This window comes from Oryx dammah, unplaced genomic scaffold (assembly GCF_014754425.2).
Source record: "Oryx dammah isolate SB20612 unplaced genomic scaffold, SCBI_Odam_1.1 HiC_scaffold_3, whole genome shotgun sequence".
Lineage (NCBI taxonomy): Eukaryota > Metazoa > Chordata > Mammalia > Artiodactyla > Bovidae > Oryx > Oryx dammah.
The window spans coordinates 57,894,167-57,921,606 of NW_024070187.1; the positions used below are offsets into that span (position 1 = coordinate 57,894,167).

The window sequence follows — 27,440 nt, forward strand, 5'->3', positions numbered from 1 at the left end:
ATGCTTATATATTCAAATGCCAGGTTTCCTGATGCCTGGGAACTGTGCAAGATTCTCAATGATCAGGCTGCTTGGGATGAACTGGCCAGAGCCTGTCTACACCACATGGAAGTGGAGTTTGCAATCCGTGTTTATCGGACTATTGGAAACGTTGGCATGGTGATGTCCTTGGAACAAATAAAGGTAAACAGCATCTTATGGGAATTATCAGATTAGCATTTAAATGATACTGAGTCAAGCATTTAAATTTCTGCAGTTAGTCTTACCTAGCTCAAAAACTGATAGATAGTACCACTTCTTCCTAAGCATAGTCCTTAAATAAAAATTAAACCCTTGAGTTTCTTCTCATTAAAACTGTTTTTATTTATAGGGAATAGAGGACTACAGTCTTCTGGCAGGACATCTTGCCATGTTCAGCAATGACTTCAACCTGGCTCAGGACCTGTACCTGGCATCCAGCTGCCCTGTTGCCGCCCTTGAGGTAAGGCAGCAGATGAGGGAAAGAACGCCCAAAGAAGCTCTGACCTCTTTTAAAGAGTTAACATCTCTCAGCACCAGGCACCACATGCCTTCCCCCTTCTTGAACTCAGACTTCAGCTTTAAGAACCCCTGAGTATTCATTAACCTTAGAAGCACTTTCACTCTGTGTTCTATGGAGCAGTAAAAGGCATGGTATTGTAACATTACCAAATAATTTAGAGTCAGAGTGTATCCAAAGAGAACAGATTCTGTAACTTACAAAAATACATACAAATGAAAACAGCCATCATTTATTGAGTGCTTACGTGTACCAGGTACTTTTCTAAGTGTTGACATAAATATTTTAATTCATTCAACCCTCACAGTAGTCCTGTGAAATAATACTATCATTTTCTCTATTTTCCAAATGGGAAACCTGAGGCACACTTATCATTTATTGTGTGACGTTCTCTTGTGTGTGAAGAGGGGTAGGCTAAGGCTTGTGTATCATCACTAGTTTCCCAGAGGTGAGCATTACGAGGGAAGGACCAGAACAGAATGAAGGACCCAGGGCCACACAAGGTAGGAGAGAACTGTGGCTGTGTAGAAGAGCAGTTAAGAATGTGGGCTTTAGAGTTGGACGTGACTGGTTTCAAATCCCACCTCTGTGCGCCCTTGGACAAGTTATTCCATGTCTCAGTGCCCTAGATCCCATTTAAAGGAGGGATAATAATATGTAGCCCATAGGGTTGCCGTAAAGACATAAGAATGAGATTAGATCTTTGGGAACGGTGCCAGATTGACTATAAAGACACAGATGGTGGCTTTCGTCACTAACATTGTTCCACCTCAGCCAACATTTCCACAGCCACATAGAGAAGCATGTTTGCTATTGATTTCACAACTTCTCTTTTTCAAATTGTTCTATAGCAAATTTCATTTTTAAATTTTAAGTGAACTGAATGTTAAGAAAAAAATTGGATGGTTTTCCAATGTTATTGGCTTCCCAGGTGGCATTAGTGATAAACAACCCGCCTGCCAATACAGCAGATGAAAGAGATGTGGGTCCCATCCTTGGGTCAGGAAGATCCCCTGGAGTAGGAAGTGGCAACCCACGCCAGTATTCAGGCACGGAGAATCCTATGGACAAAGCAGCCTGGCGGGGTACAGTCCATGGGCTTGCAAAGAACCAGACATGACTGAAGCGACTTAGCACGCATGCACTCACAGTATTATTTGAGAGGACTGGGGACACCCTGAGAAATTTTCAGATCTTGGGTTGGTATGTGCTGGAGTAGGAACAGGGCTTGCCTGAGTGAGGGCAGAGATGTCATCCTCGCTCTTCCGCGTTAGCTGTGGACGCTTGTCATGTGCTCCTGGCTTCGTAAAGGATTTAAGCTGATGGCTTCACAATGGGAAGTGGTGACTGCACCCCATTGTTCCTTTAACCTCACTTTGAAGGCTGACAGGTTAGCTAAGTAAAAACTTTGGAGGCAAAGTCCTACTGCTCAGCCCTGCCACACACTAACAGTGAGACTGTGTGTGCAAAACTAGCCTCTCTGCCTCAGTTCTGGATCCCTAAAATGGGTACAGGAACAGCTCATTATAAAAGGCCTAACTGTGGAAAGTAAATAGGCTAATGTCTTAGAGTAGAAAATATCACTTGCAAAATGTTAGCCATTGTTAATTCTGTAAAAGGGTAAATAAAGTGAGGAATGAACTCCAGAAGATTAATGGTTTACTCTTTAATGGTTTGTTTATTATTATTATTTATTTTAAATGAAACAAAGATGAATATTTTAATGATAAAAGGAACAATTCACAAAGAAGATATCATAAACCATTAGACACTTAACAACAAAGAAACAAAAGACATAAAGCAAAAATCAGAAGAAATAAAAGGGAAAAGAAGCAATATGTAATCATAGTGAGACATATTAACATTTCTCTGAGACCATTTTATCAAGTGCAGAAAGAATAGGAGCATCTTGAATGATGTCGTTAATAATTTAAATATAATAGATTTATATTTAATTAATTTATGTTAATCATATCCTGTGTGCTTGTATGCTAAGTCACTTCAGTCATGTCCATCTCTTTGTGACCCACTGGACTGCACCCACCAGGCTCCTCTGTCCATGGGATTCTCCAGGCAAGAATCCTGGAGTGGGTTGTTACGCCCTCCTGCAGGGCATCTTCCAGACCCAGGGGTCGAACCCACATCTCTTATGTCTCCTGCATTGGCAGGTGGGTTCTTTACTACTAGTGCCACCTGGGAAGCCCTAATCATATCCTACACAAATATATTTAAAATTTTGTATCTCATATGTTATTAGATGGCCATGGGACATTTAGAAAAACTGAATTTCAAAAAGTAGAATTCTTTTTTGTGTCTGTGATTCAGTTATACATATACACATTATTTCTGAAATTATTTTCCAGTATAGGTTATTACATCATACTGTTCCCTGTGCTATACAGTAAACCTTTGTTGCTTGTTGCATATCTGTTTTTTTAATTTGGAAATCTAGCATTCTATTCATACTAAGAAAAACAAGTGGAATCAAAATGTCATTAATTTTTTAGTTAGGCAAAAATTCATAAGTTTTTAAAAATATATATATGTTTACAAAAGCTTTTCTACTATTCTTGATGAAGACTTGAGAAAGAACATCCAAAAAAAGAAAAGATGGAAAATTGAAAAACAAAACAAAATGAAATGGGCGCACTGAATATGAAATAGAAAGAAAAAATGAAACAAAATAGATAAAAATGAAAGATCCTCATATAGTCCAGCTGTTTTTATTTTTATTTTTTATTTATTTTTAATTACTTTATTTAACTTTATAATATTGTATTGGTTTTGCCATATAGTGACTTGAATCCGCCATGAGTGTACATGTGTTCCCCATCCTGAACCCCGCTCCTACCTCCCTCCCGATCCCATCCGTCTGGGTCATCCCAGTGCACCAGCCCTGAGTATCCTGTATCATGCATCAAACCTGGACTGGTGATTCGTTTCACATGTGATATTATACATGTTTCAATGCCATTCTCCCATAACATGGCTGTTCATTAGAAACTGGAGCTCTAGCGAAAAAAAAAAAAGCAATCCCTGGGCATTTGTATTTGTATTTTTCAAAAAAATTCCAAGATAATTCTGATATGCATATGAATTTTAAAAAGTGATTACAGGTTTTTCTATTAAATGGTAGTTTTGGTGATACAGAATTCTATAATTTTTCTGTTGACCAATCATAATACAGTGGTATTAAGTGAGTAATAGTTACATAATCACAGTAGTAAAAAGATGTTTCTCAGTTTTTGCAATCAATAGCCAGACAAAAATGAAAGATAATTACAATTTCAAGCCATAATGGGAACATGATTAAGCTAACAATATAAAATAATTACATACAATTTTGGAATTGTGAAATTGTGCACCAGACACAGATAAAAGACCTCAGGAGCCAGGGAGAAAGACATGTTCACATTTTATTTATGTTTGCTACTATTCATCTCATGATACAAGTTCAGATTTTCTCAGAAAATAAGATTGATTCCTATAGTAAAGTATTTCTCAACTTCTTCTTTATCATCTCCCCTCTGAGAAGAAATACTAGTTTTAATTTAGTTGATTGAATTAATTTTAATTCAATTTAATTTTTTCCTAGTGAAAGTGAAGTTGCTCAGTCGTGTCCTACTCTTTGCAACCCCATGGACTGTAGCCCACCAGGCTTCTCCGTCCATGGGATTCTCCAGGCAAGAATACTGGAGTGGGTTACCATTTCCTTCTCCAGGGGATCTTCCCGACCCAGGGATCAAACCTGGGTCTCCCGCATTGGAGGCAGACACTTCAACCTCTGAGCCACCAGGGAAGCCCTTTTCCTATTGAGACAAATTAAATACTAAAGAGAATAAGATTTTGTTTAGGATTGAGTTTTGGAGGGCCATGAACCATTGTAATAGCCACGGGCCCTGGAAGGCACAGGCTCAGTAGTTGTGGCTCACCAGCTCTTGAGCACAGGCTCAATAGTTGTGGCACACCACTTAGGATCTTCCCGGACCAAACCCATGTCCCCTGCATTGGCAGTGGTCCATTGAGCCACCAGGGAATGTAATCACTTTTATTAAAACCAGCACTATATGGTAACTGTGCAGAATAATTTGCTATTTGAAATTAATATCTTTCTCTTTCTAATAGATGAGAAGGGATTTGCAGCACTGGGACAGTGCTCTACAACTGGCAAAACGTTTAGCCCCAGACCAAATACCGTTTATATCAAAAGAATATGCTATTCAGCTTGAATTCACGTAAGTCCTCATCTTTATATGTTTCAGTCAGTATCTAATTATTGAATATCTTCAGTTCTAAACTGCTATTCATTATAAGGCCATTGATTTAATAATTAAATCCATAGATTTAATAGTGGCTTCTTAGGTAGAAAAAAACCATATTAATTATACATCCAAAAATGTTTTATTCTAACTAATGATGTCTTATCCGTGTATCTATCCACTCCCTTTCAGCATCAAAATCTCAGTTTGGGTCTAAGCCTTTTCCATATTTAGAATTGTTTTGAATTGAGAAATATTGTTTTGAAACACATTTGGCCAACAACAGTTACACATAGTGTCAAGGTGACTCTGCTTTTCTTAATTTACGATCATGACCTTGACCTCTTTGAACACTTTGAGGATTTGCAGTGTGAATTCAAGGCATGGTGAAAGATACAGGCTTTGTTCTACAACTCTATTTGCTTCAACTTGTACTTCTGCTTTTTAAGATTGAATTGCACATGGATAAAAATCATCAGTTCATGTTGCAAATCAAGCCAGAAGCTTTCAAGGTGAAGCTCCAGTGCTTGAGTAATAAGCCCTGCTGATGCATGATGAATATGCTTCACAGATCTCGCCTACCTTTGAAAATACCATAATCTGTTCTGAGAGATTTAGAAATTTCAAGTGTTCTTAATTGCTGCTGCTGCTAAGTTGCTTCAGTTGTGTCCGACTCTGTGTGACCCTATAGACAGCAGCCCACCAGGCTCCCCCGTCCCTGGGATTCTCCAGGCAAGAATACTGGAGTGGGTTGCCATTTCCTTCTCCAGTGCATGAAAGTGAAAAGTGAAAATGAAGTTGCTCAGTCGTGTCCAACTCTTAGCATGGACCGCAGCCTACCAGGCTCCTCCATCCATGGAATTTTCCAGGCAAGAGTACTGGAGTGGGTTGCCATTGCCTTCTCCATCTTAATTGCTAGACAGTCTTGACTGTCAGTAGTCTTAATTGACAGACTATACGTTTTTACTTCAGTCCTGCCTAAAAGTGTAATTTTAGAGGGATTTCAAGATCCAATTTTAAACTCACATTCAGCTGTGGTTAATGCCACTACTGCAGATACCCGCAGAGACAGGAATTGAATCATTTATTGACAGATATAAGTTTGCAAGTATATGTAGTTGCAATGACAACTACATCATAACTGGACAATTTATTATAGGATATATTCCATTTTCAAAAATTATAAAATGGGAAAAACACTGCTTCTTGAACAAAGAAAATATGGTTCTAACATTAAAAATCATTTTTATGTAGTTCCATTTTATTTTCATATAGACTTTATAGTCATTGAGAATATTGACAGATAATAGTTGTAGAAATTACTCCATCAAAAAGTACTCTTTCATTTCTAACCAGGATACCTTATTTAAAAGTTCCCATTTTGCAAATAAAAGCTTTTTGGAGATTTTATTTCTTCATAGTCAATCTTAATCTAAATTTATCACATTTCTGCCCCTTAGAGTTAATCCAATATGTTGAAAAGAACAAATAGGAATCTTAGTGCATAACTCAAGAGAGGAGGCCTCAGTGCCCTGGCCCTGCATCTCTGTCCTGAGAGTAAAGAGAAGAGGGTCACTGCACTGGGAGATGACCCACCCTCCCCTGTCAGAGCACAAGCACTTGAGGAAGCTCTGGAACTATCCAGAAAACTTCCATTGTTCCTCCTTTCGGGAGAATCAAAGTCTTTGTAGCAAACCCTCAAAAACTGTCTCATCATAGTCAGGTGAGCTGAGCCAGTTGAAAGTCTGATGTTATTGATACTTTTTTAACCTTTTTTAACCGTTTTTGCTCAACATGTGACTGTGAAGCCTCCAGTTTCTATAGTTTTCACTGCTGTTTCTATGCTGACCCCTGGGTCCTGATCTAGGTATGCACCCCAACACCCAAATCAAGAGACTTACTCTTGTGATAATCATGACTAATTAGGTATAGCTCATCACCATCCAGTACCCCAGTGGCTACCAGGTGCTGATTTTTAAAAAATATTTATTTGTTTGGCTGCACCAGGTCTTAGTTGTGGCATGTGACCTCTTAGTTATGGCATGTGGGATCTAGTTTTCTGACCAGGGAGGGATTGCACCCAGGACCCCTGCATTGAGAGTGTGATGTCTTAGCCACTGGACCACTGGAGGAGTCCCACCAGCTGCTGATTTTGATTCTAAGGCCCTGGGCCTCTGCTCAGTTCCAACAGTCTGTTTCATTCTACATCCAAGACATTGATTAGATCAAAGAAGGACCCATCTGACATCTGTGGGAAGGATTAGCTCTCCAGTCTGACATTAGAATCATGAGCTAGAGCCACATGAGAGTTCCAAAATAAATAAAGAACATGAACTAAAATACCATAAAAATAAAGTGAGAGTTCCTAAGTCTCAATTTCAGTTCAGTTCGGTCGCTCAGTCGTGTCCGACTCTACGACCCCATGATTCGCAGCACGCCAGGCCTCCCTATCCATCACCAACTCCTGGAGTTCACTCAGACTCATGTCCATTGAGTCAGTGATGCCATCCAGCCATCTCATCCTCTGTCGCCCCCTTTTCCTCCTGCCCTCTCAGCATCAGAGTCTTTTCCAATGAGTCAACTCTTCACATGAGGTGGCCAAAGTACTGGAGTTTCAACTTTAGCATCATTCCTTCCAAAGAACACCCAGGGCTCATCTCCTTTAGCATCTCTTAATTGGGCTTGCTCAAGGAAAACCTCAGGTTCCTGAAGGAGGAACCATCAGGAGACATCTCTATCTGTGTTGATGTAATTGGGTCCAAATATTGGAAATTCTTGGGCTTCCTGGGTAGTTCAGCTGGTAAAGAATCCACCTGCAATGCAGGAGACCCTGGTTTGATTCCTGTATCGGGAAGATCTGGAGAAGGGATAGGCTACCCACTTCAGTATTTGGGGCTTCCCTGGTGGCTCAGATGGTAAAGAATCCGCCTGCAGTGCGGGAGACCTGGGTTCAGTCACTGGGCTGGGAAGATGCCCTGGAGGAGTACATGGCAACCCACTCCAGTATTCTTGCCTGGAGAATCCCATGGACAGAGGGGCCTGGCGGGCTACAGTTCATAGGGTTGCAAAGAGTCGGACACGACTAAGCATAGCACGGCAGCATTAGAAACTCCCACGTAGGAACACTGCTGACTGTGAAGCTCTGGGCTGTCCAACAAATTCCTCGTAACCAACAGATGAGGAAATTGAGTGCAGCTGAGGGAGGTTGACTGGTCTAAGCTGATTTTTCAGAGCTGATTAATTTATTCCGGAGGAGATGGTTTCTTAAAGGACAATGGATCTCCAGATGGATACTAAGCAATCACTGATCCATTCTGTTCCAAGCAGTAGAATGAATTGAGGTAATAAATATGACTTCTAGATATGCACATCCATATTAGCATCCGTCATGGGAAGAGGGAGTGGCATCATTTATATTCCCTGCTCTCTCAGTGGTAAAGAATCTGCCTGCCAGTGCAGGAGACAGGAGACAAGAGTTCGATTCCTGGGTCAGGAGGATCCCCTGGAGAAGAGAATGGCAACCCACTTCAGTATTCCTGCCTGGCAAGTCCCATGGACAGAGGAGCCTGGCAGGCTACAGTCCATGGGGTTGCAGAGTCCAACATGTCTTAGTGACTAAACAAACAACATGATACTTTTTATCAGAATAAGAATCAGAGCCCTTAATACTGTCATCCCCAGTATTTTCCTTAATTTCTACACAGATTCTCTCAACACATATTGCACTTATAAATACTGGGTATTGGGGGGGGGGCAAAAAAAAACCATTGCTTTTTATGGTCTCATGATTGTCTTTAGAACCCCAAAGGAAAGGAGAAAAGGAAAGTTTGTCACACAGTTGTGTCCAACTCTTTGCAATCCCATGGACTGTAGTCCACCACATCCTCTGTCCATGAAATTCTCCAAGCAAGAGTACTGGAGTGGGTTGCCATTCCCTTTTCCAAGGGATCGTCCCTACCCAGGGATCGAACCTGGGTCTCCTGCATTGCAGGCAGATTCTTTACCAACTGAGTTACTAGGGAAGTCCCTTAGAACCCCAAAGGAGATAATTAAACAAAAGTGACCCCAAAATTTTAATGTACCTCCCCCAAATGCCTAGCATACTACAAAGAGTGTAAGTTTCCTTACACTCTTAGCATAATCTAGCTTAATACTTATTTTTAAAGTAGCAAAATAATGGCCTGCACTTCAAAGAATGCATGCATAAACATTGTGTATCACATCTTTCATGTGCTTAAGCAACTCAGTGACAGATTATGTTTTAAATCTTGTATACATAAACAAGATACTTAAATGTGAATTAAAATTCACTCTTTTTTTTTTTCAGAGGTGATTATGTAAATGCTTTGGCTCATTATGAGAAAGGAATAACAGGTGATAATAAGGTAACCTTGAATAAAGATAAGATATGCATAGTTATCTTCGAGTTTATTGTTAGTTTCCTGTAAGAAATAATCTTATTTGCATTGTATTTATTTAGTATGAAGCAGGTGAGCCTTTTTTTTTCAGTTTATTAACAACTTTGCAAGGACATAGTTAAATCATTTTAAAACACTTGACCTCTTAAAAACTGACATTGATAATATTTGTATCTGTCTGAAAAAGCTTTGTTTTCCATTGCACCCTAAATATGAGCTTTTTGTTGAGGATGGGAGTAAAATTTGTATCCTTTCCACTTCCAGGTTAGCTGTTATTTTCATAACGCTTTTTGTTTCACTCTTAAAACGTTTCAGTAACCGCTTTGAAAGTGAATTCGCAGTCCATAAAGGTTTTTCTGCCATTTTATCACTCATGCTATATCTTGTATGATTAACCTGGTAAGCATATACTTTACTCACCATTCCAGTCCATTCTCTTGTCCCAGACCATCTCAGAATTTAACTCAAGAAGCTAAATTTTGTGATAAAAATTTATATTTTTGTTAGGTGATGTCAAGATTGAAAATCTTTTTATTTTCTGTTTTATATCTAGCCTTTTATTACAAAAGTGATAACAATGTCATTATAGTCAATTTGAAAAATCACCAAAGTCTGTTAACCTTACAAAGTGAGAGTTCAACATTCTCTCCTCCAAACCCAATCCTTAATGATGACTACTGGTCATGATCTTATATATTTCCATCCAGAATCTCTTCTAAGCATACAGATATGTATACAATAGAGATTTTTACTAAAAATGAAATCATTCACTTCCATTCTCTCAGCAAAGATCAACTGAGAATCTGTTCTGTAAAAGAAAAACAGCATTTTGCCTTATGGTCTTTCCAAGTCAATACATATGAACGATTTAATTTTTTAAGAGCTTCTAAACTTTCATTGTTTGGATGTATCATGGTTTTTTTCATCCACTCCCTTGTTGAATTCAAATAACTATCAGTTCAGTTCAGTTCAGTCGCTCAGTCGTGTCCAACTCTTTGCGACCCCATGAATCGCAGCACACCAGGCCTCCCTGTCCATCACCAACTCCCGGAGTTCAATCAGACTAACGTCCATCGAGTCAGTGATGCCATCCACCCATCTCATCCTCGGTCGTCCCCTTCTCCTCCTGCCCCCAATCCCTCCCAGCATCAGAGTCTTTTCCAATGAGCCAACTCTTCACATGAGGTGGCCAAAGTACTGGAATTTCAGCTTCAGCATCATTCCCTCCAAAGAAATCCCAGGGCTGATCTTCAGAATGGACTGCTTGGATCTCCTTGCAGTCCAAGAGACTCTCAAGAGTCTTCTCCAACACCACAGTTCAAAAGCATCAATTCTTCGGCGCTCAGCTTTCTTCACAGTCCAACTCTCACATCCATACATGACCACTGGAAAAACCATAGCCTTGACTAGACGGACCTTTGTTGGCAAAGTAATGTCTCTGCTTTTCAATATGCTATCTAGGTTGCTCATAACTTTCCTTCCAAGGAGTAAGCGTCTTTTAATTTCATGGCTGCAGTCACCATCTGCAGTGATTTTGGAGCCCAAAAAAATAAAGTCTGACACTGTGACCAGATGCCATGATCTTCGTTTTCTGAATGTTGAGCTTTAAGCCAACTTTTTCACACTCCTCTTTCACTTTCATCAAGAGGCTTTTTAGTTCCTCTTCACTTTCTGCCATAATGGTGGTGTCATCTGCATATCTGAAGTTATCGATATTTCTCCTGGCGATCTTGATTCCAGCTTGTGCTTCTTCCAGCCCAGCGTTTCTCATGATGTACTCTGCATAGAAGTTAAATAAGCAGGGTGACAATATACAGCCTTGACGTACTCCTTTTCCTATTTGGAACCAGTCTGTTGTTCCATGTCCAGTTCTAACTGTTGCTTCCTGGCCTGCACACAGATTTCTTAAGAGGCAGGTTAGGTGGTCTGGTATTCTCATCTCTTTCAGACTTTTCCAGAGTTTATTGTGATCCACACAGTCAAAGGCTTTGGCATAGTCAATAAAGCAGGAATAGATGTTTTTCTGGAACTCTCTTGCTTTTTCCATGATCCAGCAGATGTTGGCAATTTGATCTCTGGTTCCTCTGCCTTTTCTAAAACCAGCTTGAACATCTGGAAGTTCACGGTTCACGTATTGCTGAAGCCTGGCTTGGAGAATTTTGAGCATTACCTTACTAGTGTGTGAGATAAGTGCAATTGTTCGGTAGTTTGAGCATTCTTTGGAATTGCCTTTCTTTGGGATTGGAATGAAAACTGACCTTTTCCAGTCCTGTGGCTCCTGCTGAGTTTTCCAAATACGCTGGCATACTGAGTGCAGCACTTTCACAGCATCATCTTCCAGGATTTGAAATAGCTCAACTGGAATTCCATCACCTCCACTAGCTTTGTTTGTAGTGATGTTTTCTAAGGCCCACTTGACTTCACATTCCAGGATGTCTGGCTCTAGATGAGTGATCACACCATCATGATTATCTGGGTTGTGAAGATCTTTTTAATATAGTTCTTCTGTGTATTCTTGCCACCTCTTCTTAATATCTTCTGCCTGTTAGGTCCATACCATTTCTGTCCTTTATCAATAATTATAGTTATTTGGGGGTTTGTTTCTATCAAATACACTGTGGTGAATATTCTGCCTAGTATTAATATATGTGTCTTAGCTACTTAAGATAGTATTTCTGCAGGTTATATTCTTACAAGTGGGATTTCTACATCATAAAATGTGTGCTTTCGGTTCTTTAAACTGCGAGATTGCTCTTTAGAAGAACTTGTGGTAATTCATCCAGCTGTGCATGAAAGTGTTCATTTCCCACATATTCTCTACACTACCAATCTCTACCAATTTATAGCATTTGTATTTAATTTTATTTTTTGTGTGTTTGATTATTAGTGAAGCCAAGTGTGTTTTATTTATTTATTGGCTAATTGTATGTTTTTTAAATTAATATGAATTGCCTAATTAAATCCTTTGCTCATTTATCTCTTGGAGTTTTGACAATTTCTTTCTTTGACTACATCTATTTTAGTTCATTCTTAACTGTATTATTAAATACAGTCACCACTAGCCACATGGGGCCATTTAAGTTATTTAAAATTAAATAAAACATAAAACTCAGATCCTCTGTCACAAATAAGTAAAGGTTTTATGTTTCATCATGCCTAGTAGAGAAATCTTTAATTTGATAAATATTTTTTCTCTTAATTTTATTCGTAGCATAGCTATGTACCCAGTGTATTTCCTCTCACATAAAATTTTATACCAAGAAGACTACAAAGATATGCAAGATATTATGACAAAGGTGCAGTAAAAATTTGGCCTTGAGCAGAAAAGATCTAGACTTCTAAAGAAGAGAATATGACTTTGTAACAGATGATTTTTTTTTAAAAAGATTCAGAGTTATTTCAGAATCTTTAGATTTGCCAGCAAAGACTATTGAAAGTAAACCATAACCTTTAGGCTCATTTTAGATTTAAATTGTTTGGCTAAAATATATCATCTTTACAAATGAACTTACTTAGAAGACAGAAAGAGACTCACAGAGAATGAACTTATGGTTGCCAGGGGAAAGACTGGGGGGACAGGATAGTTAGGCAGTTTGGAACAGACATGTACACACTGCTATACTTAAAATGGATAACCAGCAGGAATCTCCTGTATAGCATGCGGAACTCTGCTCAATGTTATGTGGCAGCCTGGATGGGAAGGGACTTTCGGGGAGAATGGATACGCGTATGTGTGTGGCTGAGTCTCTTTGCTGTTCACCTGAAGATATCACAGCATTGTTAATCGGCTATATCCCAATACAAAATAAAAAGCTTTTAAGAAATAAATAAAAATAAAATACATCATTTTAAGCTAGGGTGTGATTTGTTAGTTATTTGCCTTCTAATTTCAGGAACACGATGAGGTGTGCCTGGCTGGTGTGGCCCAGATGTCCATAAGAATGGGAGACATCCGCCGAGGGGTCAACCAAGCCCTCAAGCACCCCAGCAGGGTCCTTAAGAGAGACTGTGGAGCCATCCTGGAGAACATGAAGGTAGAGTTTCCTGGGAATACATATTTATGAGGTCTCATACACAAACTAGTATTTTCATAATCTCATACTATTTTAGCAATTTTCAGAAGCAGCTCAACTATATGAAAAAGGTCTCTACTATGACAAAGCAGCATCTGTGTACATCCGCTGTAAGAACTGGTAAGAATCTGCTGTAAAGTGTGTTCTGAGCAGGTGTGGAAATGAGTGTGTGTCGACAGCCTCCCCTCTGGTTTTCTTGCTCCTCCTCCCAACTGCGCAGCTATTGCCTCTGTTTGGGCCTTCCCTCCATCGCCCGTTTTTCTTTATAGATTAGTTCATCTTAATAGTTCTTTTTCCAAAGAACAGCACAGTTTCTTGGTTTAATATGGGGAAATAACCTGATCAGATAAATTACTAGAATAAAAACCCCCTATTATCCACAAAGAGTCAATGAACTACCCTTCATTTTCCCACAGAGGGTGGGCTGGTGGGGTCAGCAGCCTGAGAAAAAGCAATTAAATCTTTTCACTGTAGGGGTCAAGATTTTTTAAGATCATGATAACTGTTTCTTGAATCCAAAAAATTAACATCTGATTGTAGGAAGCTACTTTTGGAGCAAATGTAGTGCTGACATTATTCTCCTCGACCTACATTTCTAGGGCAAAAGTTGGTGAGCTTCTGCCTCATGTTTCTTCTCCAAAGATTCACTTGCAGTATGCCAAAGCTAAAGAAGCAGATGGAAGGTTTGTGCAATGTCTCAATTTTACACAAATCTAAAAGGATGTTTTATAAAGTAATCGTTGATATCTGCAACCTTTAAGAAAGGCAAAAACAGAAAACATCTTTATCCTCACCTGGCTTGAAGTGCCAGGCTATTAAGTTTTCCCCATACTTTATATAGTTCATCCAGTCCTTTATGTATTTATATGTGGACTACAATCTCATTTTTACTTGAAGGTTAAATACTAGAAGTTGAAATTTTGATATAATTATGGCATGAAAATGAAATTAGACAATAGTCATTTTATTAAAGAGGATAACTTACAGAGGCAAAGAAAAGTGAAGAAACATGAATTTCATGGCTGCTCTGTTTAAGCTGAAAAACAGTATTACAGTATAACAATGGATTGTTGGTACTTTAAATTGACAAAGATCTGGAACTTAATATAGGAAACTCAAATGCACTGGGAGGAAATGGGCTAAGACAAGAAGGAGTGCCAGAGGAGGAAATACACTTATGAAATTATATTTTATACAAACACGAAAAAGTTCCATCTCACTAATGGTAATTAAATTAAAGCAACAGCATATCATTTTAACTTATATTGGGGAAAGATTTATTTTAAACTAATAACTGTATTGTCAAAAAGCACTTTTTATGCATGACTAATAGGACTGTAAATTTCTGAAGTCTTTAGAAGGTTATTTAGCAATATTATTAAGAGATTTTTAAAGGTTACTTCCTTCTACTTTTAGAAAAGTAACCTTAAGAAAGAGATACACACTAAATGTCTTGTTAAAATGGAAAGAGCTAGAGAGCTCATGGAGACTGAACAGAAGTCTTGAGCTCCATCTAGAGGTCAATACACAATGATATAGATTACTGTTAAATTGTATCTGTAATTGTGAAAAATTCCTGATTTTCTGTTTGCTAAAATAAGCCTGTATTACTGTTATAATCTTTTCACTTTAACAAAACAGTAAAATATAAAAAAATTGTATATATATGATTCAGATGAGAAAACACAGTTCATTATTGGTATTTTACTGTTAGTTTATCAAACCTCTAAAAACAGCATATTTTAATGAAATGGTTCATGGTATTCTTTCTGATAAAAAACAAAGAAGTGCAAGAAAAGTGAGCAGCCACCATCAATTTAAAAAAACAAAAAAACAATATCCCAAGCATTTATTGACATTTTTCTCCCAAATATGACAGGGTTGAGAAAGTTTGTTTGAACTAAATATCTCTTCTAGATACAAAGAAGCCGTTGTGGCTTATGAGAACGCAAAACAGTGGAACAATGTGATCCGCATCTACCTGGACCACCTCAACAATCCAGAAAAGGCTGTCAGTGTTGTCAGAGAGACCCAGTCCCTGGAAGGAGCCAAGATGGTAGCCAGGTAATGTAATGCGTTATTTTTGGACTTCCAAAAACTAGCCTTTAAAGACAGCCCCCACTTCCCCTTGTCAAAAAAAATCATTTCAAATGGAATATTTATTCTTTCTTTCCAAAATTATATCTTCTAGGTGTTTAAATTCAAAGGCTGTTTGTTATGGTCAACATACGAGAGTATGTTTACCAAATATAAACATATGGTATAGAACTACAGTTTACCCAATATGTTTTTACTTTGGAATGGTTTCTCTGGCTTGAAAAAGATTTTATTTTGTGAATGACAGACTTCTTTTAAATGAGTCAAGCTAATTAAAGTACTCTTTGCTTTAGATTTTTTCTGCAGCTTGGTGACTACGGATCTGCCATCCAATTTCTTGTTATATCCAAATGTAATAATGAAGCTTTCACACTGGCTCAGCAACACAACAAAATGGAAATCTACGCAGACATTATTGGTAAATATCATTGTTTTCCCCAATTTCTCTTAAAGATTTTATCTGGTCTAATAATCAGATTGGCTACGTCCACATGCACATGCACACACACCATTCCATTTGTACACAGACACACATACAACCATATGTTACTTGTTAGGTTTCAAGATTCCTACCGTCACCTTCAAGGTGAGATGGAATTGTAAGACCACTTTGAAAAATTACGGTGTTAGGGAGAAGGAAATGGCAACCCACTCCAGTGTTCTTGCCTGGAGAATCCCAGGGATGGCGGAGCCCAATGGGCTGCCACCTGTGGGGTCACACAGAGTCGGACACGACTGAAACGACTTAGCAGCAGCAGCAGCAGCAGGTAACTCCCACGGGAGGCCAGATTTCCCAAATTCTCCTTCCGATCAACCAGAGGTAAAGGAAGGTTCCAAAACAAAAGTAATAGGAAATGCAGAGTGACTTTTGAAAAAGTAATTGTGTTCATAAAATTTAAAAATTGAGTTGTAAATTAAGAATATAGGATGTGCTGCGATGAACATTGGGGTACATGTGTCTCTTTCAATTCTGGTTTCCTCAGTGTGTATGCCCAGCAGTGGGATTGCTGGGTCATAAGGCAGTTCTATTTGCAATTTTTTAAGGAATCTCCACACTGTTCTCCATAGTGGCTGTACTAGTTTGCATTCCCACCAACAGTGTAGGAGGGTTCCCTTCTCTCCACACCCTCTCCAGCATTTATTGCTTGCAGATTTTTGGATCGCAGACATTCTGACTGGTGTGAAGTGGTACCTCATTGTGGTTTTGATTTGCATTTCTCTAATAATGGCATTGAAACATGTATAATATCATGTAAGAATCGAATTGCCAGTCTATGTCCGATGCAGGATACGGCACGCTTGGGGCTGGTGCACGGGGATGACCCAGAGAGATGTTGTGGGGAGGGGGGTGGGAGGGGGGTTCATGTTTGGGACCACATGTACACCCGTGGTGGATTCATGTCAATGTATGGCAAAACCAATACAGAATTGTAAAGTAAAATAAAAAATAAATAAATTAATTAATTTAAAAAAAAAGAATATAGGATGTGGTTTTTAAAAATTTTGAAAGTCCGAAAGAAAATTTTATATTCTGAGAATACCAGCTTATAGGTTATCTTCCCCTGTTTATAATTATTCTTAAAACTTACTGAAATAACTCAGATTTTTCACTTCATGGGCCATATATAACATTATTTGTGGTATGATTTTTCTCTCTTGTTTTTACTGTGGTAAAATACACAAAACATAAATTTGCCATTTTAATAATTTTTAAGTGCACAGTTTGGTTGTGTGAAGTACGTTCACATTGTGGTACAACCATCACCACATCTGTCTCCAGAACTTTTTCACCATCCTAAACTCTACCCATTAAACAATGGCTCCCATTCCCCTCACCTCCCAGCCTGGCAACACTGTTCTGCTCTTAGTCTCTATGAATTTGACTATTCATGGTACCTTATATAAGTGGAATTATAATATTTGTCCTTTTATGTTATTTCATGTTTTAAAATTCAGAAAATGACCATAAGAAATGATGGTAGGATTCATAAGAAAATTTTTGTTTCAGTCTTTAAGGGAAATAATAGGTAAAAGCATCTTGTAATATCTTCAGAAGTCATTCAGATAATTGGAAATATAAAGAGTTAAAGAAAAAAAGAAAGTACAGATGAAAGTCACATTATAATTATTAATGTTTACCATGGCCGATGACATTTCTGTCCTAACATTACAAGTCATCATTGCACTAAAGCATTTAAGTTTTTCTAATTTCATAAGGATGTGGCTTATCCAGTACATACACAGAAATACACAGGCCCTCCAGTCCCCAAACATAACACACACTTTCCTTCATCTTTCTTTACTATCTTCTTTTATAAACTCTAAATCTGGCTTGGTCTGGAGATACAGGGCTGTTCATACTCTGGTGCCCTATTGGACTTCCAACTCCCGTGAGTAAATGTAAAATGAATGTAAACAATGAATTGGAACTCCAGCAGCTTTGGGGTCTTCTGTGCTTAATATGTTTAAGCCTCAAACTAAAAGAACAACAGTAAAAAAGGAAAAACAGTAATTATCTTTAATAGCATCTATTATCCACTTGAGTATCATCTTCCGTGTCTGACAAATACACACAGATTATTGTTTAAACCAGGCATTGGAGAAACCGAGAAAGGAGATGGATTGCGTGTGCGTTATGGTTAACTTGGCTCCCAGATGTTTTGAAACCCTAGGGAAATCCTGGATTGTTCCTGTTGTTTTAGGAAATGAGATTGAAACTTTCAAAGAAAGAGAAAAGTCCCTAAGGGTAATGTCAAACCATAACCTAGCTTCTCACAAAGCCTCCTAGCTTCCTCTCCTGATTGCTGTTTAGAGAGAGAAGAAGGTGGAATAGTTGATCTGTGAGGTTATTATGGTAAATGTGTTTTGTGATGAAAAAGACACTGATCATAATATTTGCTGTTAAGGGATTTTAATTGCTTCTTCTTAGATCACCTGTTTTTAGATCTTGTTTTTGAATTAGCAATGAGAAGTAAACAGGTTATGCTCAGATATTTTACTCAATGAATTTCTGATTTCCATTGTAGGTTCTGAAGATAACACTACTGAGGACTATCAAAGCATAGCCTTATATTTTGAAGGAGAAAAAAGACATTTTCAGGCCGGAAAATTCTTCTTGCTATGTGGCCAGTATTCACGAGTGAGTATTTGTGAAGAAAACATAGTTTGGACTCCACAGGAATGGTTAGGGGAAATGTGTTAAAATACAGTATGCTCCTAGACACCCAGCTTTGAAATCTGAAAGTCAGCCTTGACATCTTCCAGTCTCTCCCACACCCAGTCACCTCTTTCACAGCTGCCTCCGTAACCTCTCTCTCTTTTTTGTTCTTAGCACCATCCACATAATCCAGACCCGGGTCACCTCACTTTAGATTGTTTCCTGTTTTCCTTGTTTTTACCTTCTCTCTCTATAAATCATTCTTCGTTTTGTTCCCCAAATGGTACTGACTTTGACTGCCAAAGGACCCCTAAAGCAGAGTTACAGTGTTTAAGCAAGGGATGTAAACAAGTGAAGCTGTGGAGTAAGGCTTGCATTCAGTGAGTGAAGGGCCGGGACTGCTGGATGGCACCTTGTATGAAGGAAATGGCTGCTGCTCACCCTCAAAAATGTGTTGCCATTCAGGAGTTTGGGCCTACGAGTTTCAGATCATAGGATTTTTCATAAACATAAGTCTGGGTCAGTGTTAAAATATAGGCCCGGATATTTGTATAACATCTCTCTGACCAAACAAACATGTCTGTGTGTGAACTTGAAGGCCACCAATTTGCTGTTCTGGCCCTTTAGTTCTTGAGTCTAAATTCCTTCACTGGATTTTCCACGATTGATGAACCAGCCTGAACCTCACAGAGTGGCATCTAGCTTTTTCCAGTGAAGAGTCCTACAATCCCATTAGCCTTTCCCATCCTTGCTCTCCACTGGGCTTCTCTCTGCCCGCTTCCCCACCTACCACAGACCTGTTCATCTTCAAGTTCCTCTGTGATACCTTCAAGAACATCCTTTCTTCCTCACACCAGCCATAAAACCAACTGGCAATACTGTTCATTTGTCAATTTCGTACTGACTTGCGCACACTGCTATATTTAAAAATTTTAAATAGATAACCAACAAGGACATACTGTGTATAAATAAATTGGAAAGAAAATACTGCCCATTTGTCTCTGAAGCATTTATAGCCATAAATGTCGTCATAGTTGTGGTGGTATGGTGTTTAGGAATTAGACAACCGTGGTTTAAAATAATTGGTTTTGGGGATTTCTCTGGTGATCCAGTGGTTAAGACTTCACCTTCCATTGCAGAGGGTGTGGGTTGGATCCCTGATCAGGAAGCTAAGATCCATGCCTTGTGGCCAAAACCCAAAACATCAGGAAAAAAAGAGAAACAGAAACAGTGTTGTAACAAATTCAGCTAAGACTTTAGAAGTGGTCCACATCAAAAAAAAAAAAAACTTAAAAAAAGATTGGCCACATCAAAAAAAAAAAAACTTAAAAAAAGATTGGCTCTTTGTATTATCATCACATCACATAGATACCCCCAGTGAGACTGTACATGGTACAAAAAGACAAGCTGCAGAATCCCCTTAACTGGTATTTTCCTTAGCATCTAGCACAGCCTTATATTCAGAGCAGCAGATTGTCAGTAAATGATTTGTTGAACGAATCAAGGAAAATAATTGCATCTTCCTAGCTGAAGAGGGCACATTTTTCATTCTTATTTCATTCAAAATCAAAACTAGATTCTTCAGACTGGATCTTTCTACTTTTTAAACTGCACTCAGCCTTTTAAGTATGTGTTACATGACCCAACATGGTGCAAGCTCCTGGTTAAGTTGAAGATACTTTCACAGACTGCGATTACTATGTGTGTGTGAAAGCTTTGTGTTTCCTATTGTGAAAGCAGTCTGAAATTTTTTAAATTGTTATACAATTCTCCTTTCAGGCACTTAAACACTTCCTGAAATGTCCAAGCTCAGAAGATAATGCAGCAATAGAAATGGCCATTGAAACTGTAAGTAAACTCTGTAATGAAATTTTCAAGAATGCTAACTTTTTAAAGAACACTAGATTTCAAGTCAAAATGCAAATATTAGTTCCATTTGTTACTTTTTAGTTTGAGCAGTTATGGAGGTTAATTAAATTCTCTCCATCTCCATCTCTTCATGCACAAAATAAATACTTACCCTGACTATTTATTAAAGTTAATTTGTTAAATATGGGGAAAAAAATAAAAACTTTTTGAAATTTTGAAACATTTACAAAAGTAGACCTAACAGTATAACAAATTCCCAGGTACCCATCATCTCATTTCAACAGCTAACACATGGCCCATCATATTTTATTCCTACCCCCACCCACTTTCCCTGTATTATTTTAAAGCAAATCACAAATATCACAAAAATCACAAATACCATTTCGTTTGTGAATAGAAAAATTATCTCTGAAAGATAAAAACATTTGGATTTTCTTTTAGATGTAATTTGCATCCAGTAAAATGCAAAAATCTTAAATATACAATTCAGTTAGTTTTTTCAAATATGTTCACCTGTGTAACCCCCGCCTGGCTCAAGCTCCCCAGAAGGCCCACTCATGCTGCCTCCCAATCCATGCTCCCCAACAAGAGAGAAAAGAAACAGTCGATCAGTCGTGTCTGACTCTTTGCGACCCCATGGAGCCTGCCAGGCTCCTCTGTCCGCAGGATTCTCCAGGCAAGAACACTGGAGTGGGTTGCCATTCCCTTCTCCATGGGATCTTCCAGACCCAGGGATCGAACCTGAGTCTCCCACACTGCAGGCAAATTCTTTACCATCTGAGCCACCAGGAACGTCCTTGCCTCTCAACAAGGGTAACCACAATTCAGACTTCCGTTGTTATGGTTTTACATGTTTATGGATTTCATGTAAATAAAATCATACACACAGTCTTTTTTTTTTTTTTTTTTTTGGCTGCTCTGTGTCTTCAAACTGCGTGGGCCTTTTGCTAGTTGTCGTGAGTGGGAGCTGCTCAGTAGTTGCGGTGCGTGGGCTTCTCATTGCAGTGGCTTCCTTTGTTGCACAGCACGGTCTCTAGGGCAGGCAGGCTTCAGTGGTTGCGGCTCCTGGGCTCTAGAAGAGCACAAGCTCAATAGTTGTGGCGCATGGGCTTAGTTGCTCCACTGCAGATGGGATCTTTCCAGACTGGAGATCAAACCCGTGTCTCCTGCACTGGCAGGCAGATGCTTTACTACGGAGCCATCAGGGAAGCCCATATGTTTCCTTTCGTATCCAGTTTCTTCTAGTCAACAGTAAGTCTGCAAAGGCAGTTGTGTTATCACATGTGTCAATAGTTCATTCCTACTCATTGCTGTGTAGTATTCCACCATGTGACTATCACAGTTTCTTTACCCACTGTTCTATTAATGGACATTTAGGTTGTCTCAGTTTGGGCATATTATGAATTAAGTTGCCATAATGCTGTTCATATCCTTGTGTGGACATAAGCACTCAGTTTTATTGGGTATGTATCCAGGAGTAGAATTATTAGCTTACAGAATACATATATATATCTTCAGCAATAGTTGTGTAGTTCAGTCACCCAGTTGTGGCTGACTCTTTGTGACCCCGTGGACTGCAGCATGCGAGGCTTCCCTGTCCTTCACTATCTCCTGGAGTTTGCTCAAACTTATGTCCATTGAGTCAGTGATGCGATCCAACCATCTCATCCTCTGTTTCCCCCTTCTCCTGCCCTCAGTCCTTTCCAGAATGAGGGTCTTCTCCAGTAAGACAGCTCTTCACATCAGGTGGCTAGAGTATTGGAGCTTCAGCATCAGTCCTTCCAATGAATACTCAGGCTGGTTTTCTTTAGGATGGACTGGTTGGATCGCCTTGCTATCCAAGGGACTTACAAGAGTCTTTTCTAATACCACAGTTCAGATTCTTTGGCACTCATCCTTCTTTATAGTCCCACTCTCACAGCTGTACATGACTAATGGAAAAACCAGAGCTTTGACTATACAGACCTTTGTCGCCAAAGTGACATCTCTTCTTTTTAATACACTGCCTAGGTTTGTCATAGCCTTTCTTCCAAGGAGCAAGTGTCTTTTAATTTCATGGCGGCAGTCAGCAATAGTAGGTACTGCCAAACACTTTTTTCACACTAGGTGTACCAGTTTCACTCTACCAGCGATGTAAAAGAGTGTAGTTGCTCCTCATCTTCACCAGCACTGATCTGTTTCATTGCTACTATGCTGATAGATAGGTAGTGGTATCTCATTACGGTCTTAATTTCATTTTTCTAAAGAATAATCATATCGAGCATTTTTTTCAAGTTTGTTGGCTGTTTGAATGTCCTATCTTAAAAAGTTCTATTCAGATCTTTTTTCTAATTTTTAATGGTATCATCTCATTCTTACTGGTTTGTACAATTGTATTATATATTCTGGATACTAATCTTTTCATCAGATAGAACCATTGTTGTAACATGTATTGATATATTATCCCTCTTAAGGGCAGAACAATGTCTCACTGAATGCTGTATACCTTGTCTTTATTCACCAGTGGTTACACATTTGGGTTGCTTCCTCTTGGGGTCTATTATGAACAATGCTGCTGTGACCATTTGTGTACAAGGTTTTATGTGGACATGTGTTTTCATTTCTCTTGGGAATATACCTAATAGTAGAATTGCTAGGCCATACATTAAGTCTACATTTAACATTTTGAGGAACTGCCAACTGTTTCCCAAAGCAGCTATGCCATTTTATATCCCAGCACCAATGTATTAAAATTCCAGTTTCTCCAACAATAATCTCTTGTATTTTCAAACATGTAGCTAGAGTTCAAATTTCCCCAATGTTGCATGAGTGCCTTTCAGTTGGTTATTTCACATCATATCCAAACAAGGTCCTTGCATTGTAGTTAGTTTACATGGGCCTTAAATCTCTTCTATCAAAAGATTGTTCTTCCCTCATCTCTCTTTCTCCCTCCTTCTGGCTTCTTTTCTCTTTTCTTCCTCCTTTTCTTCCTTCCCCCTTTTTTCTTCTCCCTTCTGCTTTCCCCCCCCCCCTCCCATCTCTCTTTACCCCCTTGTCTCTTGTTTGTTAAGAAAATGGGTTATTTGTGCTGAAGAATTCCTGACATTTAGATTTAGCTGATTGGATCCTTGTGGTATAATTTGTTTCTCTACCTCCTGCACCTCCAACTAACTAGGTATTTAATCTAGGTATTTCATTAGATATAGATTTGATTTTTTTTTTTTGAAACACTGCTTCATAGATGATGCCATGGACTTCTTTAAAAAAAAAAATTATTTATGTATTTGGGTGCACCAGGTCTTAGTTGCAGCCCATGGGATCTTTTTTAGTTGTTGCACACAAACTCTTTTTTGTGATGTGTAGAATCTAGTTCCCTGACCAGGAATCCATCCTGGGCCCCCTGCATTGAGAGCCTGGAGTTAAGACTCCAGGGAAGTCCCAATGCCATGTACTTGTTATATCATCACATTAGCAGGCCCAAGTCTTAGTTCAGGCTGCCGTAACAAAATACCACAGACCAAGCGACTTAAACAACAGACATTTATCTCTCACTCAGTCCTGAAGGCTGAGGACCCTAAGATCAAGGGACCTACTTATTTGATACCTGCTTCTTTGATTCCTGCTGAAGGCTCTCTTCCTGACTTTCAGACTCCAAAAAGAATCTTAGATATCCCTGGAGTTGATCCAACTTAATCTCCATTTACTGACAAGGAAACCAAGGTCCCAGAAGATGATAAAACCAACCTAAAGACAGAGGAATAGAGCTAAGACCAAAACCCAAGTCTTCTTCCCAACCAGACTGCCTGATCACAGTCCTAGGTCGGTGCTCTGTGCTACAGCCCAACTGGCCACTTTCCCCCGAGTACTTGAGGGCTCCCATCCCTTTGTTCCTGTGCTCTTGCTGTTCACCTGGGACACCCTCTTCCCTGCTACTTTGCCTCCTACCCAACAGGCAGGACCCACTTCACATGCCTCCTGAACTGTCCTCTGGATGTAAATTAAGCCTCCTTAGAATCCTGTGAATACTTTGAACCTCACTCACTGCTACAGTTAACCCCCTTCAAATTAATAGTCCCTCTAAGCCAAAGGCCCATCTCTTTGTAGTGTTTAGCACATTGTGGACACTCAATTAATATTCACTGGAATGAACACATATTCTCAAAGTACTGTGTAGGTGATGTTAGTTTCCTTCCCATCCCTCTTCTTTCCACCTTGAGAACCCTCCCCTGAAAAAAGAATCACCTTTACTCATGACATGCATTTTCTCACAACCCGTGTGTTTGTATCTGCTGATTCTCAACCAGAAGGCACAGCCCTTAATCCTTTGAGAACATCTTTAAAATGTTCATAGTTCGCCCACCCACACCCTCTACCCCTCAGGGTTCTGAAATACCTTCTTGATGTTTGTGTTGGTGGAGGGGGGCTGTAATGTACCCCAGGTTAGGAGTCATTACCAGCGTGGACCCACAATACAGATGGGAAAGATGGGACTGTACGGCATCCATTAGCTTTGTTGGGGGCCTGCTTCCCTCTTTGCAGTCAGGTTTCGCCTTCACCAATCGTAGCCTTCTCTGAAGGGTCGCCACTGATCTCTTTCTTGCTAAATACAGACGTCTCTTCTCAGCCTGCACCCTACTCCATGTTATGGTAGCATTTTATACTCTTACACCATATCTTTCTTGAACTTTTCTACTCCCTTAGCACACTGCTTCGCTTGGTTCTCCAGTTACCCCTCAGATGGACGTTCTCAGCCTTCTTCTCTGGCTCCACTGCCCTTCAGTGGGAGTATCCGCAGCACTCTGGCTCCATGCTTCTTTTAATTCTGATTCTGAGCGGCTACATCTCTTCTCTCCTGGCTCCCCTTTCCATTTATCCTAGTGTTTCGGATGTGCTCAACTCTCTGAAATTCAAGCTTAACTAGGCATCACATTTTTTTGTTGTTGTTTGCTCTCTCTGGCAACACTATCTGGCACTTGATTACTTGTGTATTAACATATTTAATCCTTACAACAATTGTGTGAGTTAGGTATTATATTTATCTCCTTTGAGGTCCCAAGAGTGACCTGCTCTGGATCTCACAGGTGACCTTTTGACCTCAGGCAGACTGACTCCAAAGCCCTTTGCTTTAACCATTTCTTTGTACAGGTTTATTCACCCTAAGACATGCACAAAAACCTTGAAGGTGGTGAGCTCTACCTTTTCATCCTTCCTTACAGCCGTGGGCAGAGCAGAGACAGCAGATTGGTCAAAGCTTAGCTTTCTTGCAGTGAGGACCACGGGCAGTGGAGTGTGTGGAAATTGGGCAGCCCTAGAGCCTATGCCCCCACCCCCCACCACAGGTTCACGAAGGTTCACCAAGACCCCTTCTGTGCTCACAGTGTCCCTCTGCTGCACAGAGAGCTTCTGAACTTCTTACACTTCCCCTGAGCTGTGGTGAGCTAGGCCTCTTGTTGCTCTGTCCCTAATGAGTTTCCTTCCTTTTCCAGTCGCTTTTCTCACCACATCACTGCTGTGACAGGAGGGCAGGACTCCTTCCTGCTCCTCGAGCTCCAGTTGGGCTCTTGGCTCACCTCTTTTTTTTATAGATACAAGACTCTTAAGCCTCCAGATCTTGTCAATAATTATTCCTACTAACTAAAACTAATATATTTCCATTCTCCAATTTGGTAAATAATTTTCCTGATCATCACTGCCCAACCTAGCAGTGATTTAACTCTGAGCTTTGTGGAGCAGATTCTGAAATCTGGATCTCCAGGCCAGGTCCTCTCCAGAACTCCACCCCACACTTCCAGCTGCCCGCCCACTTCCGGGATCCCTTGGCCATACTTTCATTTCTACTGTAGATTACCAGTAACCACGAGCGAGCATGTGTCTTCATGGAGCTGCTGGAGGTGAGCGTTTAGAGGTGCGTTGTTGTGAATGGCCCAGTTCCTGTGCTCAAGATGGCATCCTTTCCATGTCATAATCACTCATCCTAAGAAAGTATTTATTGAAACATCCAAGGAGTACATTCTGTGTGTAAAAATAATACTACAGCAACTTAGAAAAGCTAGAGCTTCTAAGAATGGATTTTTATTCATGGAGACTTTACAAATGAATGACAGGCTTCCCAGGTGGTGCTAGTGGTAAAGAACCTGCCTGTTAATGTAGGTAGACATGAGACGCTGGTTCAATCCCTGGGTTGGGAAGATCCCTGGAAGAGGGCACGGCAGCCCACTCCAGTATTCTTGCCTGGAGAATCCCTTGGACAGAGAAGCCTGGCAGGCTGCAGTCCGTGGGGTCACAAAGAATTGGACATGACTGAAGCAACTTAGCATGCACCCACAAATGAATGAAGACAGAGACCCTGAGCTTACATCATGGTTCAGGCACTTGACTATAGGTGTTTTTTACATACTTTTAAAATTCTGCCTCCTCAGCAGAAGACTTTTTGTTCTTCCTCTCCATTCCCCTCCTAGGTTTAAGAAAGAACTTACTGTTTCTTTCTTTTCCTAAACAGGTTGGTCAAGCCAAAGATGAACTGCTGACCAGTCAACTGATAGACCATCTTATGGGAGAGAGTGATGGCATGCCCAAGGTACTAAAGTGTTGTCTCCACTGGGATTCTTAAGTATCCTAGTTGTGCTTTTACTTTTATCCGCCCTGTTTTGGAGCCTGGCAGACTACAGCCATGGGGTCGTAAAAGAGTCAGACACAGCTGAAGCTACTGAGCACACATGCATCCACTGTTTTTGTCTATTATCGCCTTTGCATCCTAGATGTACAAACTTTTCTCTGTATGCAGCCTTAGATCATCTAGACAGATGCTGCGTCTTAGATACTGTGTGCATTCACTCTTGGAAATTGGCATCACTCCCTGTGGTGCCACACCCCCCTGGGTAACAGTTCTCACCACCCACCATTTTTCTCAAATGTGGTAGAGTTTTATTTATTCTTAGAACTTTGAAAAATGACTATTAAAATCATGAGTTAGCACTAATCCTCCAAAATCAGTGTACTTGGTTCATATTTCAAAAATTATGGGAATTAATAAAAATCCTATTTACTATA

At 39.6% G+C, this 27,440-nt stretch overlaps 1 protein-coding gene across 4 annotated transcripts in view; it reads left to right on the forward strand.

Moving 5' to 3' along the window:
* The window catches only part of WDR19 (WD repeat domain 19), a 95,269-nt gene that overhangs the window by 38,960 nt on the left and 28,869 nt on the right, over positions 1-27,440 (forward strand). For all 4 annotated transcript variants that reach the window (XM_040238032.1, XM_040238030.1, XM_040238029.1 and 1 more), the window contains exons 18-29: positions 24-183; positions 371-481; positions 4,664-4,773; positions 9,125-9,182; positions 13,109-13,249; positions 13,326-13,408; positions 13,888-13,971; positions 15,206-15,352; positions 15,679-15,803; positions 18,412-18,524; positions 20,322-20,390; positions 26,890-26,967. In XM_040238032.1, coding sequence (XP_040093966.1) covers positions 24-183; positions 371-481; positions 4,664-4,773; positions 9,125-9,182; positions 13,109-13,249; positions 13,326-13,408; positions 13,888-13,971; positions 15,206-15,352; positions 15,679-15,803; positions 18,412-18,524; positions 20,322-20,390; positions 26,890-26,967 — 1,279 coding nt within the window. The remainder of the gene's footprint in view (positions 1-23; positions 184-370; positions 482-4,663; positions 4,774-9,124; positions 9,183-13,108; positions 13,250-13,325; positions 13,409-13,887; positions 13,972-15,205; positions 15,353-15,678; positions 15,804-18,411; positions 18,525-20,321; positions 20,391-26,889; positions 26,968-27,440) is intronic.